Source organism: Choloepus didactylus, chromosome 19 (genome assembly GCF_015220235.1).
Source record: "Choloepus didactylus isolate mChoDid1 chromosome 19, mChoDid1.pri, whole genome shotgun sequence".
In the NCBI taxonomy this organism is placed as follows: Eukaryota; Metazoa; Chordata; class Mammalia; order Pilosa; family Megalonychidae; genus Choloepus; species Choloepus didactylus.
In genome coordinates, this window is record NC_051325.1 from 62,387,556 (window position 1) to 62,407,417 (window position 19,862).

Sequence of the window (19,862 nt, forward strand, 5' to 3'; positions counted from 1 at the left end):
AATGTTCTTTTATTGTATGTTTGTTTTCTTTTTAACTTTTTTTTCATACAGTTGATTTAAAAAAGAAGGGAAAGTTAAAAAAAAAAAAAGAAAAAGATGAAATGAAAAACATACTCATTTGTAAACTGGCAAATGGGTCCTTCCCACATATAAAGAAGAACTTGTTTCAGAGTTTAAAAAATAATATGATTAACTTTTAAATCGAGTTGAAAAAAGAATATGTTACAAATAAATTGAGTTACTAGGAAAAAAAAAAAAGCACATGTGGTTAATTTAAGTCAGAATTTCATCTTCAACAAAAGTGACTTTAAAAGAGAAGCAAGGCAAATATGTAAATTATGTTCTACCTGTTAATTAAGATAACCCTGTTAAATGTGTAAAGGTGAGACAAGACAAAACTTCTGCTATGGTTTGTGGTTGATGATCCGAATTTAAATGGTCAAATGCTTTTATTTCTGGAAAGAGCTTCATTTAGAAAAAGCATATAAGAAAATTAGGGCAGTCACATTTATTCCTGAGCTTTAACTCTTATTTCTAAATTCTGAGCTGCTTTGCTATTTGTGTGTGACCTGGTAACTCCCTGAAACTTTGGGTATCTGTGTGTCAACTAAGACTCAGACTCTGAGTTCTCCAGCTCTGGAATTACCAAAGAAGCAACATTATCCCATATAGCAACTGCTAAATAAACTTAAAAAAGATCAGACGTCAATTAGAATGAGGCTTATCTGGTTAGGATTAAGGTAAATCAGAATACAGGATAAAAGATGATATTATTTTTGTGTTTTAAGACTTTAATTTCTGTGTGAGACCAAAGTAGGAGAGATTTTGTCCAAAATTTAAATTTTCTGTGGGACCCTATCTGATTTAACCTGTCCAGTTTATTTAAACAACCTAATTCAGCTATATTTGACATGGAAACTGGAATAGGGAATGAGATATTGGTATTCTGTACAAGTTTTTGTAATACCCTGATGCATTTCAGAGTGTTTTGGGCATAATATGAAAAAGTTTTTACAAGGTCCTTTAGAGACTGGGGAAAGCAAGCATGGAACTATTAAACTTCCCCATATGGGGAAATCCTACTATTCTCTCGAGCAATAGAGGCTCTTAATTTACTCTAAAATCTATGATCTCCACCTAATAAAAAGAATACTTATTTCTGTAATGATGTAATGCCTAAGAGTCAGCCCCTGTCCCCCTCTCCCCCACCACCCCTTCTCTCTCTGTCTCTCTCAGCCAAACTCTGCAAATAAACTCACTCCCTTCCCCCCATGTGGGACATGATTTCCAGGGGTAATTCTCCCTGACACCATGGGACATGCTTTCCAGGGTGTAACCTCGCTGATACCATATGATTAGCAAGGGATTCGTGATCTAAAAGGATAAAAGAAAAAATGTTTCAATGGCGAGGATATTTCAAATAGAATTGGGAGATCAGTCCGGAGGTTACTTTTATGCAGGTCTGGGCCAGACATTGCCAACACTATTTCTGAAAACCCTGAGGAACATCCCAGGTTCTATCTAAAAATTTTCCAATGTAACATAGTTATAAATCACCTCCTTCTACTCCTTTTATTAAACCCATAATTTTCAATTTAATTATTAAGTTTGTTTTTCAGAGACTCAAAGCCTCTGGATTGTTCCTATGTCTGTTAAGCAATGAAACCCAGAGGTACCATTCTCTCCAAGAACAACCAGTTCATTCCTCTACCCTGTAATGCTGAAGCCCCATTCATCATAAAGAAATCAGAATGGTCATTGTTCAGATATCCCTCAAGATTAAAGAATGAACAAAAACAAAAGAGAATTATAACTGAGAAGTTAAGAATTAGCAAATGATTATGATTACTGAATAATTACAAATTTTTTTCCTTCTATATTTTAGAATAGCTGAAATTAATGAGACTCAACTAGCCTCAGCCCTGTGTATAGTTACTATTGTTATGTTTATTCTAGCCTCGTCTCAGCCATGTTTATATTTGATATTGTAATGGTAACTCCATCTCCCCTTGTTTGAATCCATAAAAACCCTCAACTCCTTAGACTCAGGGAGACAGATGTTCGGGCTGATAGGCCATCTGATCTCCTGCTTTGCATGTAACAATAAACTCTCTCTTTGGAAAATAAAACCAAAACAATCCCAACAAAACTACAATATGTTAGAGAAAAAAGAAAAATAGACAACATAGGGAAAAATGAATGATTTCCATACATAAGTCTATAAAACTTATTACAAAACAAACAGAAGGAAAAATAAATTAAATATTATTAAAAGAAGGCAAGAAAAGTAAAAAAGGGACAGACAGAACAATAGATATAAATGCATCCAATAAAAGACTAATATTTTCAGAATGGTTTAGACAACAAAACAAAAACCTATGCTTCCTCAAGAAACACATTTTATTTAAAACACAAGGATTGAAAGTAAAAGATGGAAAAAACATACCATGTGAAAATTAATCCAAAGAAAGGTGGTTTAACTAAACTAATACCAGACAAATTAGACTTTAATACAAGAAGCATGGACTTCGGGAGATGGCAGTTAGGAGAGACAGTGCAAAAAAACACTTCTGTGAAAAATACTAGATAAAAGCCAGAAAGTGACCCAGAACACCAGTTCCAGTGATGCACCAGCTGGACAAGCTCTGCTAAATCCACAGGGACTCTGCCCTTGGTGAAACCAGGAGTCTGCGTTCTGAAATGAGTGAGTAAGCCTGCTGAATACCCAGCAGCCACACTGTAGTGTGGAGACACTGTATGTCAGCATTTGGAGTCGGACTAGTTCTTTTTTTAAAACCCAAAAGCAGCTGTGGATACAGCAGCAAGAACCACACAGGGAAGTGCGGCAGGAACAGTGTCTCTACAACCTGCAAGTACGCCTCAATATCTGGTGTGGATGATAGCTTTTCGTGCACCCGCTGCTAATTGTCTCAGAGCTAGGAAGGCAGAGGTTAGCCAAAAGGGGAAAAAAACCACGCCCCTTATAGCCATCTTCCCAGCAAGCTGGGAACGCTCCTGCCTGGTGCCAGTGCCACAGCCCAGAGCTGCGCCAAAAAACCCAATGCAACGGGAAGTGTTTCCAGCAACGCACACACACGCCACAATATCTGGCATGGACAATAGCCTTTTGCGCACCCATAGCAAATTATCCCAGAGCTATGAAGGCAAAGCGGTGTGAAAAGGGGGAAATTAACATGCCCTATTCAGCCATCTTTTCAGTAGGCTGGGAACGCCCTTACATGGCCTGGCATCCCAGAACTTCCCTTGAGGGTAAGCATGCACTTACGACGTAGCACAGCCTTCCCTCAGCAGAGGCCCTAGAAGGACACAGCCTGGAAGAGGGACCCACTTGGAAATCCCAGGGACCATACGCCAATATCAAGGACTTGTGGGTCAGCGGCAGAGACAATCTGTGGTGAGACCAAACTGAAGGTTTAGACTCTTGGAACAACCTTAAATCTCCAGGAACACCTAGGAGGTTTGATTGTTAAAGCCACCCTTGCTCCCTAACTGCTCAGACACACACCCCACATTCAGGGTGGACAGCACCAAAAACATACCCGAACTTGATGCACCAATTGGACCCCCACAAGAATCAGACCCCCACACACCACAAAGACAAAGTTGGAGAAACTGGCTTGAGGGGAGTAGGTGGCTTGCAGATGACACCTGCTGGTTAGAGAAAGTGTATGCCACCAAGTTACAGATCTGACAAATTACTGAGAGTCTTTGAATTAGCATACATATCCTAAAAGAACCCTATCAAGTTAAGCAAATGCCAAGAGGCCAAAAACAACAGAAAATTTTAAAGCATATGAAAAAAACAGACAATATGGATAACCCAAACCCAAACACCCAAATCAAAAGATCAGAGGAGATGCAGTACTTGGCACAATTAATCAAAGAACTAAAGACAAACAATAAGACCATGGCACAGGATATAAAGGACATAAAGAAGAGCATGGCACAGGATATAAAAGACATGAAGAAGAGCCTAGAAGAGCATAAAGAAGAAATTTAAGAGTAAATAAAAAAATAGATGATCTTATGGAAATAAAAGAAACTGTAGACCAAATTAAAAAGATTCTGGATACTCATAGTACAAGACTAGGGGAAGCTGAACAACGAATCAGTGACCTGGACAAAATGGAAAATGACAGAACAAAAGAAAGAATGGGGAAAAAAATCTAAAAAATCTAAATGGACCTCAGGGATATGATAGATAAAATAAAACATCCAAATATAAGACTCATTGGTGTCCCAAAAAGAAAAGAGAAGGGTAAAGGTATAGAAAGAGTATTCAAAGAAATTGTTGGGGAAAATTTCCCAAACCTTCTACACAACATAAATACACAAAGCATAAATGCCCAGTAAACTCCAAATAGAATAAATCCAAATAAACCCACTCCAAGACATATTCTGATCAGACTGTCAAATACTGAAGAGAAGGAGCAAGTTCTGAAAGCAGCAAGAGAAAAAGCAATTCCCCACATACAAAGGAAAAAACATAATACTAAAGTAGTGACTACTCAGCAGCCACCACGGAGGCAAGAAGGCAGTGGCATGGCATATTTAAAATTCTGAGAGAGAAAAATAGCCAACCAAGAATTCTTTATCCAGCAAAGCTCTCCTTCAAATTTGAGGGAGAGCTTAAATTTTTCAGACAAACAAATACTGAGAGATTTTGCTAATAAAAGACCTGCCCTACTTGAGATACTAAAGGGAGCCCTACCGACAGAGAAACAAAGAAAGGAGAGATATGGAGAAAGGTTCCGTAATATTAAAAAATGAAGATGCATTTTTAAAGCCATATAATGACTACTGAATATAAGTTTGGCTTTATTATCATAGTCATCATAAGACACAACCCTATATTAAATTATTTTTAATTCCATATTTCAGAGAGGAATAAACAGACATTGCAGAATGGTGACATTATGAAGGAGAAAATATACTTCATATCATATCCTATTCCATGCCACCATTTCTTTCACTCTATTTCAAATGGATTACTCAGGTTTATGGTATGGCATTCTTTCTGAAACACTAGAAGTCAGGAGATGACTTGCCTCACTTTTCTGACTTACTGATTGTAAATGTGGTCATTTCACTTAACTTGTAAGATGACTCTTAGTTTCCTAATTGATAAAACAGGAATTAGACTAAGAATAATAAAAAACTATTAAATTTAAGTCTGAAAATATAGACTTTTGAAAATCCAGAGGAATACTCTTATACTTTTTGAGAGCATTGAAAAATGTGTATTCTCAATTATGTTTTATTGGTTGGTGTAGATTAGATGTCACTGTCTGAAGACAGACATGAGATATATAGAGCAAAGGCATATAGGCAGCAGTGTTGGTGAAAATGTCTATTTATATACGGAGAGACATCTGTTATTGTTAGTCATTGAACCACTAAATTTAAGTGGCAATTATTAACTTCTATTTCATACACTGAAACAAACGAACATTAATTGTGGACCCAAGATTTGCTATTTATTGCATAGTTAATGGAAAATACTGAACCATTTTAGCTTCTGAGTTCAGACAGAGGGTTTGGCAAAAAAAAAAATCTACTTACTCTCTGATCCCTAAGCTTGTATAGTTTACAGTGAGAATACCTATGAACAAAACAAAATTATCTCAATGCATTTAGTTCCTTGGTTCAGATAAAAATAATCTGAATAGCAAGGTTTATGTGTAGGCATGTTTGTAAATATACAAAGGAGGAAGTACTGATCTGTATTCAGATTTATTCTGCAACCTAGGTATTGTGAGAATAGTGCAACAATATCCTCATCTGTAAAATTTATAACACAGCCACTATTTTGTGATATAAAATAAGATGACTATAAATATATGAAAATTAAACACTATTCTGAAACTTTAAAAAAATAATAGATGGGCATATAGGGAAAAAATATACCTATTGCAAACTAACTACAGTTAGTAGTATTTTAACATTCTTTCATCAATAGTAACAAATGTACTATACCAATACTATGAGTCAACAATGGAGGGGGGGTAGTTAGAGGTATGGAAGGATTTGAGTTTTCTCTTTTTGGTCTGTATTTCTTTTTTGGAGTAATGAAAAATGTTCTAAAAATTGAAAAAAAATTAATTGTGATGGATGCACAGCTGTATGATGGTAGTGCGGGCAACTGATTGTACACTTTGGATCTTTGGGTAATTGTATGGTATGTGAACAATCTCAATAAATAAAAACATTAAAAAAAGACAAGAAGCATGATTACAGTTAAGGAGGAATGTTTCTTGATTACACAAAGGCCAATCCAACAGGAAGATATAATTATAAAAATTTATGCACTAATGTTTCAAAATAATAAAAGCAATATTGACAAAAAACTAAAAGGAGAAAGACAAATCCACTCTCATGATAGGAGATTTTAATGTACTTTTCTCAATACTTGGTAAGTACAAATAGATAAAACAAGCGAACAAAAAAACATCAAGGATTTACTAAACAACAGAATTAACAAATTTGAACTGACTTATTAGGACACCATTCCACACTTCTGCAGATTTTTACTCCATGAAAACATCAGGTTCTCAAGGAGAATTTTACAGATAATCCAGAGAATGTTCTCCACATGATGCTGGCTGGTTGGCGAAGGGAAAGAACAATCACTGTGAAATCCAACCAAACATTTCTCCCTCATAGAACAGAAGAGAAGGGATGTTGCCAGAGGGCACTGGTGAAATTCCAACACTTGAGGAAAGGAATCTGCCTGGCCCAAGTGCCACTGCCTCACTAAAAACAAACAAACAAACAAACAAAAACCCCACAAAGCCCTAATCTACACAGGTGAGCAACTCCAGGACCTAGAATGGGAATAATGGAGCCAGGAAAGGGATTAGGTGACAGGGGTTAAACCCATGAGGCACAAGCCTACTATGTACTTCAAAGATTTTGACTTAACCAGAGATTACAGAAGAACCCCCTAACCCCATCATGCTAATAATCTTGCAACCAAACTAACAAGTTTCATTAATAATAACAGTGAATTACAGCTGGGAGAGCTGTAAGACACAGATGATCTCTGAGTAACAGCACAAAAGAAAGCCCCTAGGTGAAAAGGGTAGACAAAACAAGGTCACTAAAAGCATCCGACATAATGGCAAATGCCCATAAAGACAACAAACTTCATATATATTCCAATACTTGGCTAGATTAACATAATCCCTACACTAAAGGTCTATTTACTTCAGTGTCCTGCCACTCTTTACAATGTATCCAACTTAAAAAAAAAAAATTTACAAGGCAAGCAAGAAAGCAATTAAAAACACAACTTTAGGAGACCAAACACTCTCCAGAAACAGAAACAGATGGCACAATTATTGGACTTAAAAGAGAATTTAAAATAACTATGACTAATATGTTAAAGGACTTAATGGAAATAGTAAACAACATGCAAGAACAGATGGGTAACATTAGGAGAGGGATGAAAACTATAAGAGTGAATCAACTGGAAATGCTAGAAATAATAAACATAGTAGCAGAAATGAAGAATGCTTTCAAAAGGCTCATTAGTAGACTCAACACAGCTGAGGAAAGAGTTAGTGAACTTGAAGATAAACCAATGGAGATTATACAAACTGAAATGAAAAGAAGATAGGGAAAAAGATACAAGAATGAGGAGACAATATCATGTGATGTAGCACACATATAATTGGAATACCAGAAGTAAAATAACAGGACAGAAGAAATATTTGAAGAAATAATGGTCAAGAATTTTCCAAAAGTAGAGACAAAGAACAAATAAAATATCCAAGGAACTCAGAGAACCCCAAGCAGTATAAATACCAAAAAATCTACACCTAGTCATATCATATTTAAGCTGCAGAAAACTAAGACAAAAGAGAAAATCTTGAAGGCAGTTAGAGGAGGAAAAAAATATTACCTACAGAGGAACAAGGATGAGAATAACAGCAGATACTGGGGGAAAATGAGTGAAATCCAAGTGAATTGTAGAATTGAGTGGATAATGTTTCAATGTAGCTTTCTAAGTTGTGACAAAGGTACCATATAATGTAAAGTATTGAAAATAGAAGAAAGTAAGTAAGACATATACAGGACCTCTGTACCATCTTGGTGATTTTCCTGTAATCTAAAACTATTCTATTATTAAAAGTTTACTCTTTCAAAAAGCCCAAATCAAACATTTAGAGATGAAAAATTAAATGCTGGAAATAAAAAATAAAGGCTAGGATTAAATAGATTAGGCACTGCAAAAGAAATATGAAATGCAAAACACAACATGGTGGTTTGGAACTGTAAGTACCCCAGAAAATCATGTTCTTAGAGTTAATCCATTCCTATGAGTGTAAACCTATTATAAGTAGGACCATTTGATTAGGTTACTTCAGTTAAGGCATGGCCCAGGGTGGGTCTTAATCCTCCTGCTGGAATCCTTTATAAACAGGATGAATAAGAGAGACAGAGACAGAGAGACAGAGAGACTGAGAGAGAGAGAGAGAGAGAGAGAGAGAGAGAGAGAGAGAGAGAGAGAGACCAGCAGATGCTGCCATGTGCTTTGCCATGTACTAGAGGAGTCCAGGACTGCTGGTAGCTGGTCTTCAGGAAGAAAGCATCATCCTGATGATACCTTTAACTGGATTTTTTCACAGCCTCAAAACTGTAAGCTTGTAAGCTACTAAATTCCCATTGTCAAAAGCCAACCCATTTCATGGTATCTGCTTTGAGCAGCTTAACAAACTAAAATAAATTTTTGGTACCAGAAGAGTGGGGTGCTACTACCACAAATACCAAAAAAGTATTTTTTATACTTTGTAACTGGATAATGAACAAGAGGTGGGAAGAATTGTGAGGTGCTTGATAGAAAACACCTAGATTGCTTTGAAGAGACTGTTGGTAGAAGGAAGAACATGAACAGTACTTCAGATGAGGACTTAGACAGAAATGTTGAATGTGTCATTGCAAACTGGAAAAAAGGTACACTTGTTTAAGGTAGCAGAGAACTTGGTAAAATTGAGTACTGATAATTGGATGGAAGGCAGAATTTGAAAGTGACGAGCATGGATAGCTGAGGAGATTTCCAAACTCAATGTAGAAGGAGTGGCCTGGTTTCCCCTTGCAGCTTACAGTAAAATGTGAAAGGAAAAGGATAGAGCCAAGAACTGAACTCCTAGACATAGAGAAACCAGAAATGGATAGTTTTGAAAATTCTGAGCTTCCAGAAAACAAGTCCCCAGAGAATAACACTCCATATGAGGGTTTAACTGAACATGGAACCAGTCAGCCATCTTAGTGCAAGTCAGGATTGGAAATGTAGTCATCCAGAAAGGATGTGTGGAAATTTCTATTGTCTGATGGTTTGGACCCCTGCGGACTACATGTGAAACTGACAAGTTTTCTGAGAGATCTATATGAATGGAACTACCGCCAGCCTGGACTAAAAGGGACAGATTAAAGAGAAAATGACTTCAAAGAAAACATCTTCTTGGGCCAAGAAAGCAAGCCTATCCATATATATGGAAAGGGTGAGTATGCCCTGGAGCTTGGAGAGAGAAGGCCTTCTACCCCATTGTTCAGGAAGATTGTTACCACCCCAGTGTCCTCAGATGCCTGGGGTATTGTGACCAATCTGGCCACCACCCCGATGCTTGACAAAGGTGGAGCCTTCATCCCAGTATTTGGGAAGAGCATGGTTGCTACACAAGCACTTGTAAAGGGAGGGGATGCTGCTACATCAGGCACAGAGGGCAAAACATCATTCTATAGATGACTCTCAGACCTTGAAATCTAACAGATTCTGCCTTGCAGGGATTAAGAATTGTTTGGGACTCGTGAGCCCTGTTTTCCTTCCAGTTTCTCCTTATGGGAATGAAAATGTTTATCCTATAACTGTCCCTCTCTTTTGTATACTGGAAGCAGATAACTTTTTCCCTAGGTTTCACAGGTTCACAGACTGAGGGAAATTGTGCCCCAAGACAGACCACACCTATAACCGATTTTGAAGAGACTTTGTACTTTGTATTGTTACTGAAATGGGATATTGTGATGGAATTAATATATTTTGCATATGGAAAGAACATTTTGTGGGGGGGGGGTTCAATGGGTGAAGTGTAGTGGTTTGGAACTATATGTTCTTAGAGATAATCCATTCATGTAGGTGTAAACCTATTGTAGGTAGAACCTTTTGATTAGGTTACTTCAGTTAAAGTATGGCCCAGGGTGGGTCTTACTTCTCTTGCTGGAGTCCTTTATAAACAGGGTGAATACAGAGGAAGAAAAAGCCATGGAAGCAAGAAGCTGAAAGCAACAAAACCCAGAGGAGGAAGGGAGAGACCAGCAGAAGCTGCCCTGTGCCTTGCCATGTGACAAAGGAGTCCAGGATTGCTGGTACCCAGTCCTCCGGAAGAAAGCATTGTCTTGATGATGCCTTGATCTGAACATTTTCATGACCTCAAAACTGTAAGTTTGTAAGCTTCTAAATTATCATTGTCAGAGGCCAACCAATTTTATGGTACCTGTCTTGAGCAGCTTAGCAAACTTAAACACATAGTGAACATGAACACAAAGCAATATAACGCTATCCAAAATGAAAAGAGGGGAGAAAAAAAAAAGCCAGGAGGGGCAAGTGTAACCCAGAGCATCATTGTGCTCTGGGAAAACCTAAGGTAGCTTAGTTAATGTATAATAAGTCTCTAGAGGAGAGGAGAATAAAAGGAAGGAAAAAAATTATTTCAAAAATAATGGATTTCAAATTTTGATGAGTCAAAGAAGTTCAATGAACCCCAAGCACAAACAATACGAAGAAAATCACAGTAAAGCACATTATAATCAAATTGTCTAAAATTATTGAAGAGAAACTCTTAAAATCAGCAAGGATTAAAAAAGAACAAATATGAGAATGACAGTAGACTTCTCGTCAGAAACAATTCAAGACAGCAGAGAGTACAATAACATCCTTTAGGTAACTAAAGAAAAAAATTCAACCTAGAATTCTATATCTAGCAATAATATTTTTCAAAAATAAAAGCAAAATAAAGATTTACAGACATATAAAGCTTGAAAGAATTCATCATCAGATCTATGTTATAAGAAATGTCAGAGGAAGTCACTCAGGCACAAGGAAAATAATGCCAGATGGAAATCTGGGTCTATATAAAGGAATGGTGAACACTGGAAGGGGAAAAGATGTAGGTAGACATAAAATACTTTTTAATTCACTTTTTGAATTTCTTGAAAATCTAACTGATTAAATATAAAAGAAATAAATACAATGTATTGCAAGATTTCTGACACATGCAGAAGCAACTATTTTTGTATTATGACAGGAAAGTGAAAATGGAAGTATACTGTTAGACAGTTCTCATACTATACATAAAGGGATATAATATTACTTGCATGTGTACAGTAATAAGTTAAAGATATATAGAAAATCCTAAATCAACTACTAAAAAAGATATAAAGCCAACAATGGAGCTACAAATGAAGTCATAAAAACCAGTTAATCCAAAAAAAGAAGAAAAAGAGAAAAAAGAAAACAAACAAGTAGGAGAAACAATAGCCACATGGCAAATTTAATCCATATCAACAACATTAAACACAAGAATTAAAAGGCAGAGATTTTCAAATTATATATATAAAAAAAGACCCAATACATGGTACCTATATTTAAAGTTTTAAGAAACCCACTTTAAATATAAAGACATTTATAGGTTAAAAATAAAGGAAATAAAAATCTATACCATGCTAAAAGTAACCCAAAAAATGTGGAAAGTGTATATTAATATAACACAAAGTATATTTCAGAGCAAAGAATACTACCAGGGGAAAAATAGGGTCATTTCCTAATTATAAAAGGGTTGGTTTATCAAGAAAAGATCATCCTAAATGTTTATATAATTCATAACAGAAATTCAAAAGCAAAAACTATAGAATTGAGTGAAGAAATAGAAAACTTCACAATTTTAGTGGGTGATTCCAATATTTCTCTCTCAATAATTGATAGCACAAATAGAAAGTCAACAGGAATACAGAAGACTCAAACAACACTATCAAGCAACTAGACCTAATTTACATTTATAGAATACTCCACCCAACAATAGCAGAATACATATTATTTTCAAGTGCACGCAAAACACTTGCCAAGAGAGAACATATTTTGAGCTATAAAATAAGCAATATATTTAAAAGCATACTCAAATCATACTCAAAATGTGTTCTCTGATCACAATGAAATTTAGAAACAAATAAAACAGAAAGATATCTCTGAAATTCCAAAATATATGGAAACTAAATAAAATACTTTTAAATAAACCCATGGATCCAGGAAGTAATCAAAAGAGAAATTAAAAAGAACCAACTTAATGGAAAATAGAAACACAACACATCAATACTTGTGGGATGCTACTAATGTGCTTCAGGGGGAACTTCCAGCATTAAATGGCTAGATTATAAAAGAAAGATCTAAAATTGATGACCTCAGCTTCTAACCTAAACTAGAAGGAAATAGCACATTAAAACCAAAGTAAGCAGGAAAAAAGAATACATATAACAGCAGAGATTAATTAAATTGAAATTAGACAACCAATAGAGAAAAATCAATCAATGCAAAGGCTAGTTCTTTGAGAATATTAATAAAATTGATAGACCTCCAGTCAGACTGATCAGGATAAAAAGATAAAAGATACAAATTACCATTGTTAGCAATTAAAGAGAACTCATCATTACATAATTTACGGACAGTAAAAAGATAATAGGGAAACATTATACATCACTTTATACCAATAAATTTAGCAACACAGTTGAAATGGACAGATTCCTTGAAAAAGGAAAAATTACCAAAGCCCACTCAAGAAGAAATAGATAAACTGATGTACTATTTGTATATATTATGTCCCGCAGAAAAAGCCATATTCTTTGACGTATTAGTGTTGATTAGGTTGGAAACTACTGGTTCAGTGTTTCCATGGAGATGTGACTCAGTCTTGTGCGCAAGACCTTTCATTGGATTACTTCCTTGGAGGTGGTGTCCCACCCATTCAGGGTGGGTCTTTATTGGATCACTGGAGTACTTTTACAAGAGTCACCCAGGCCCAGACACTGCTGCAGCTTACAGACACATTTTGACCACAGCCGTTCAAAGCTGACACTGACATTTTGGAGACTGCCATTTTGAAACGCAACCTAGGAACAAGCAGACGCCAGCTATGTGCCTTCCCAGCTAACAGAGGTTTTCAGATGCCACAGGCCTTTCTCCAGTGAAGGTACCCTATTGTTGATGCTTTACTTGGACACTTTATGGCCTTAAGACTGTAACTTTGTAACCAAATAAACTCCCTTTATAAAAGCCAATCCATTTCTGGTATTTTGCTTAAGGGCAGCATTAGCAAACCGAACACCTGAAAAACCCTATTTCTACTAAATAAATTGAATTCATAGTTAAAAGCCTTTAACAAAACTGCTGGCCCAGATTTGCTTCATTGGTGAGTATTACCAAGCATTTAGAGAATATATAAGATCAATTCTACAAAAGCTGTTCTAGAAAATTGAAGATATGGAATACTTGCCAACTCATTCTATGAGGTAACATTCCCCCCCTAAGCCCTAAACAAAGACATTACAGAAAAAGAAAACTGCAGACCAATACCTATCCAGAACTTAGAATATAAAATTCTTAACAAATTTTTTTGCAAATCAATTCCAAAGATATATAAAAAGATAACGCATCACAACCAAGTGGGGTTTATCCAAAGAATGCATGGTTGTTCTAACATTCGAATGTTAGACCAAATGTATTTCACCAAATTCAGGGACTAAACAAGAAAAACCATGCATCAGATCAATGGATGAAGGAACATCATTTGCAAAAACCTAGCATCTATTCATGATTAAACTCTCAGCAAATTAGAATGAGAAGCAAAGTTCAGTCTGTTAGAGGCACATACGAAAAACTTAAGAGCTAGACATCAGATTCTTGGTGAAAAACATGTTTTCCCCCAATCATCAGAACCTATGCAAAGAAGTCTGCTCTCATTAGTTCTATTCAACAATTCTAGCTAGTAAAATAAGGAAAGAAGGTAAGATTGGCCCTTTGAAATGCTGGCAAGGATGTGAAACAATTGGAACTCTTCCACACCGGAGGTGAGAATGTAATAATTGCACTCCTAATTATCTACCCAAGAGAAACAAAAGCATATATCTAAACAGTGACTTAAACATGAATGTTCACAGCAGCTTTTTTATAGCAGTTAAAAACTGGGAAAATTCCTGTGCCAGTTTGAATGTATTGTGTCCCCCAAAGGCCATTATCTTTGATGTAGTCTTGTGGGGCCCAGAGGTTTTGGTGCTGATTAGATTTGCTTGGAATGTGTCCCACCCAGATGTGGGTGATGACTCTGATGAGATATTCCCATGGAGGCATGGCCCCACCCATTCAGGGTGGGCCTTGATCAGTGGAGCCATATAAATGAGCTGACTCAAAAAGAAGGAACTGAGTGCACCTGTGAGTGATGTTTTGAAGACGAACAAGCTTGCTAGAGAGGAACATCCTGGGAGGAAGCCATTTTGAAACCAGAACTCTGGAGCAGACGCCAGCCACATGCCTTCCCAGCTAACAGAGGTTTTCCGGATGCCATTGGCCATCCTCCAGTGAAGGTACCTGATTGCTGATGTGTTACCTTGGACACTTTATGGCCTTAAGACTGTAACTGTGTAGCCAAATAAACCCCCTTTTTATGAAAGCCAATCCATTTCTGGTGTTTTGCATTCTGCAGCATTAGCAAACTAGAACAATTCCAAATGTCCATCAACAGGTAAATGGATAAGCAAACTGAAGTATATCCATACAATGGAATACCACTTAGAAATAAAAAGGAATAAACAACTGAAATGTGCAACATGTCTGAATCTAAAAAAAATTATGCTAAAAGGAAGTAGCTTGACAAAAATTGCTACATATTGAATGAGTCTATTTTTATAAAATCCTAAAAATGTAAACTTATCCATAGTAAAGGAAACCTCTAAGTGACTGACTACAAATGGGGTCGATGGATAAATGGATTTAAAAGATTTAAAGGAGCACAAGGAACTTTCGAGGATGATAGATAGGCTTATTAACTTGATTGCAGTGATTATACAAAAAAATAGAAGAACAGCCTTGTGACTTGGGGATAGGCATATATTTCTTCACTCACAGAAGGCAATAATCATAAAAGAGAAAAACAAATATATTGGATTTTATCAAATTTTAAAACTTCTCCTCATCAAACTTGTCATTTATAAAATGCATAGGCAAGACACAAACTGGGAGAACATAGATCTGTCAAGTGATTGGTATCCAATTTACGTAAGAACTCCTAAAACTCAATAATAAAAAAAAGACAGCCCAATAAAAATGGATAAAATATTTGATCAGAACCCTCACAAAAGAAGATATATGAATGGCCAATAAGCATGTGAAAAAGTGTTTAACATCAATAGGGAAATACAAATAAAATCATAATTTGATACCATCAAAATGACTAAAATAGGTCTTGATATCTGAATTTCTAGTGGTACCTAAATGCCAAGTTGTATAATTTTGCCCAGTGGTAGTAGGCAATTCCAGCTACAGGAGTACAGAAAACAGACGTTTTAATGAAATTAAACAAATGGGATGAAACTGTAAGAGCCTTGAATATACTGGCAAGAGAGTAGTCAAAGTGATCATGGGTTCTAGACTAGTTATAAGGAAGGAAATAAGTAGGAGAGAGCTGGAAGATGAGGGGAAGAATGTAGGTTCTGGGAACTTGATATCAAATTATCGGATTTATGAATGTGAATACAGTAGAATGTTAATTTTTAAATTATTTTGTTAGTATTATGTTTTTACAGACAGCAATCAATTTCAACTGTATGTGGTAAGAAAAACATAAAAAAAAATTCAGTACCTTCAATGCTGTATATTTGTACTTTTTCCTCAGGCACAGTGACTGCTTCCCACTGATGATCCTTAAATTTAAAAATAAATTTTTACCATAAATAATTTACTTCTGATTTACAACTTTTAAGACACCAATTTTTAAGTTATAAAACTACTAAAGGTTTATTTTTTTACTAAATGTCACTAAGTAGACAATTGATAAAACATTTATTGCTTGTCAGTACCATCAATTAGCTACATAATATATTATGCATACCACATTTAATCTATTTGTACATTTTCAAAAGGGAAAGATGATACGGATTAATTTTAGAGTTTCCTATGCTTGACCAAAAAATAATGATTATCTGTAATATTTATTAAGGGATTCCTTTTTAAAACGTTACCAATCTTGTCGTATCTTCCTTTCAAATGTTCTGTGAAATTACACTCATTCCTCTATTCTCACTCGATTACCCATTCCAGGTCCCGTAGCCACAATACCTGTTAATTGGCCTTAGATTCAAACAATGAATGCACATGAACAGTAATCTAAAATGTATGCCCCTTTCAAGTATTTTCACTGAAAATCTATATAAATGAATTAAATCAAACTGAATTCACAAAGTCATAGTAAAAATCAGATAAAATTTTTCACAAAATTCATAAAAGACGGCACCCCTAAAACCTTCCAGTTATCTTGTGAGGAAAATAGATCCAATTCTTCTGTTTTTAAGGACAATTAAATTCTACAGAAATTCTCCCAAATCCTCAATCTCTTTATTAACTCCCTCTACTTCTTTACCTTAACTGAAACCAGTCTATTCTCTGAAGGCATTACTACCTTTTTAGCCCTCTCCAGTTAAGATGTAATTCTCCCATATCCCAAACCTCAGGGTCAGGAGGACAGGGTGGTATCCTCCTCTCCCCCAAAAGCTTTCAGCAGTTCATATATCTCCATCTGTGTGTAAAAAACTTGCTCCTTTGAGACACATAACATTTGGCACACTCTACACCTACTGGTTGTTATCATCTACCAACCACAAAGTGATGCTTTCACATATTACTGTACCTAGTTCACTGCCTTCCTTTAAAAAACTTTAAAACTTTTTAAATGTAGAAATCACAGTGTAAAGAATCCAAAATATGCCCTTACCCAGCTTCAACAATTATTAATATATTGTGCCAATTTTGTTTCATTTATATCTCCCACCCCTTCCATTATACTCTTTTTCTTAGTCTAATTTTTTCTTCAGTATCTCCTTCTCTGTTGTCCCTCACCATCAATTTTAAAGTGCTCTTACATTTAAAATAAAACATCTAAAAAATGACCCTCCCTTAAATGTACATCTCTCTCTAGCTACACTGCTCTCTTTCCCTTAACTTGATGTCCTTGCTTTTTCAACAATATTTCAACTTGCCAGGAATGTCTAAACCTACATCACTTAAGTGAAACTGTTCTTCCATGAGTCACAAGTTTTCATTTTATTTACCCCTCCAAGAGTATTTGACAAGATTGATCATTTCCTTTTATTAAAAAAAAAACCCTTCCCTTGTCCATAACTCTTTTGGCCAAATCTTCAAGCCTACAAGTATCTTTTTAAGTAGAGTACCTTCTACCTATCATGTAGAAATTTGTGTTTTTCAGGTCAGTAACCTATGCATTCATGAATTCTCATGGTTTTATTCATCACATGTCTATGTGTTCGTATGTACGTGTGTATGAACATACACACACAGCTTCTAAACTCTTTACTTGTGGTTGGCTCAGTTTTCTCACTAGAGCCTCAGACCAATACACACACTTGCTTATCAGATACCTTCAGCTTAAGTATCCCACAAACATCTCCAATCAGTCAAAGCTTAACTCATCATCTTTCCCCCACAAAACAAACAAATAGCTAAGACCTCTCAATTCTACCTACCCCTCCAGGTAATTCTGGAATCCATCCATTTCCATCCATTCTTGCTGTCACTTCCCATGATATCTCACCTGGATTACTGCAAAAGCCTCCTAACTGCCTCTGGTCTTATCTTTTTTCAATCCATTCTTCCTACCATCTCCAGGAGGATCTTTAAATTTTATACAGTGATCAATGTATCCCTAGTGCCGCACATAATATCTGGCACAAATTAAGTTCTTAATAAGTATTTGTTGAATTGGTATTACCCTCTTCATCGACTCCACACTGCCTTATTTCTTAACAATCCTCTTTGCACTCTTACGTACTAAAAATACTATATATCTTTCAGTTCTCTGAATAGTCCATTTACTCATTCTTGCAACAAATAAGAGGACTTGAATAACAAAAAACAACAAGACAGGTTCCTTATCTTATGACTCAGACATTCTATGGGTGAAAACAGTCATCAAAAAACAAAATTATTTTAAATAGCAATAACTGCTCTAAAGTAAATAAAAAAGAACAATGTGATAGAATGTAGGAGAGTATTTCAGATTGAGTGACCAGAGAACACCTTTATAAAGAGATGGCATTTGTGCTGAAACCTAAGTGGGAAGGGGGAAGGAATTAAGAGGCAAAGATCTGGAGGAAGAGTTCAAAGCAGAAGATCCAGCAAGTAGAAAGACCTGAAATGGGCAGAAGCAGTGTTAGGGCAATAGGAAAAAAATGCATGTGGCTGGAACACAGAGAGCAAAGAGAGTGGTATGAGATTTCAGAGAAACAGTCAGAGGCCGGATCATAAAGAGCACTGTACACCAAGTTAAAGAGGCAAAAGAGGGTTTTAAGCAGCCAATGAATAGAGAAAGGCTTTTAGGAGAAGCAAAGAGGAATACAGGGAGACCATACTACTGCTATATAAAACCAAAGGAGAGAGGATTCCAAATATATTTTGGGGAAGAAGAGTCTCCCAGAATCTAAATTGGTGTCTGAAACATAGCAGACATTTAATACTTATAAATCCTCTTCCCCCCAAATGAAAATTAAGTTCCTGAAAGATCAACCCAGTTAAAAATACTCCTATAAACCATGTAATAAGAAAAAGAGTTAGTTATTGCTATTAAAAAGTGTCAGTGAGGCCAAGGAGCAAACATAGTCATTGGAACTAGATTTTAATGAATCATTCTAAAAAGGTACTCTAAAATAAAAAGGAATAAAGGTTTATGAAAGTTTTAAGAGGCATTTGGTTAATGTTCAGCTATAAAGAGCTAACCTGGGATAAAAAGTAGTATTCTACAAGAGACAGGCTAAAAAGACTAAGGTCTTACTAGCATATAACCACCTACAATCAGTTTAGTAAATGCTAAAATTCACTTCTAAATATTACCATAAGAATCAATCCTTCACTATTTTTAAACAGGTTTTATGAGTAAGTTAAGACCACCAGTCATTATCTGCTAACATTATTTTTAACTGAGTGCTTTTATATATAAGTAACTGAAGTCTTTTCTAAATTTGATTTACTTTGTTCATGTGAATATAAATTACATGCTATTAGCATGTAATTTATTTCTGAAAATCTTATGCATGTTAAAAAATTTAGTATTATATGTAGCATTAATCTTTCTGTCATGATAAAACATAAGGAATAATTTCCATTTCTAATTAGCTTGGTAGGTTACCACACTACTGAAAATTGCTAGAGATAACATTAAAATCTATTAAAAGAATGGCTATAGAAAATAAATATACAAAGAAATCAACAAGATTAAGTTGAATTAAGATGCTTTACATATGCATATACATATAAAACAGTATGTAGGAAATAAAGCTTACATCATTTTCTCCAGCAATGTAGAATGATAGAGTCTGGCTACCAAGATTAAAATCAATCCAAAATTCCTCAAGTTTTTCGTCTGATGGTATTTGTAGCTAATAAAATAAAGCATACAAAACTAGTATTTATTCTGCTTTTACAAATGACAACAGAAAATCATGAACATGCTGTGCTTGTGGCTGAATTTAAAAAGAAAAAGTACAAGGGAGAGAAGAAAAGGGCAGACAAG

The 19,862-nt window shown here is 35.5% G+C and overlaps 1 protein-coding gene across 1 annotated transcript in view; it reads right to left on the reverse strand.

Moving 5' to 3' along the window:
- Positions 1 to 19,862, reverse strand: part of SYCP2 (synaptonemal complex protein 2) — a 110,124-nt gene that overhangs the window by 78,447 nt on the left and 11,815 nt on the right. Inside the window, exons 13-14 of the mRNA XM_037811663.1 lie at positions 19,633 to 19,728; positions 15,924 to 15,984 (exon numbers count right to left, since the gene is read on the reverse strand). Coding sequence (XP_037667591.1) covers positions 15,924 to 15,984; positions 19,633 to 19,728 — 157 coding nt within the window. The remainder of the gene's footprint in view (positions 1 to 15,923; positions 15,985 to 19,632; positions 19,729 to 19,862) is intronic.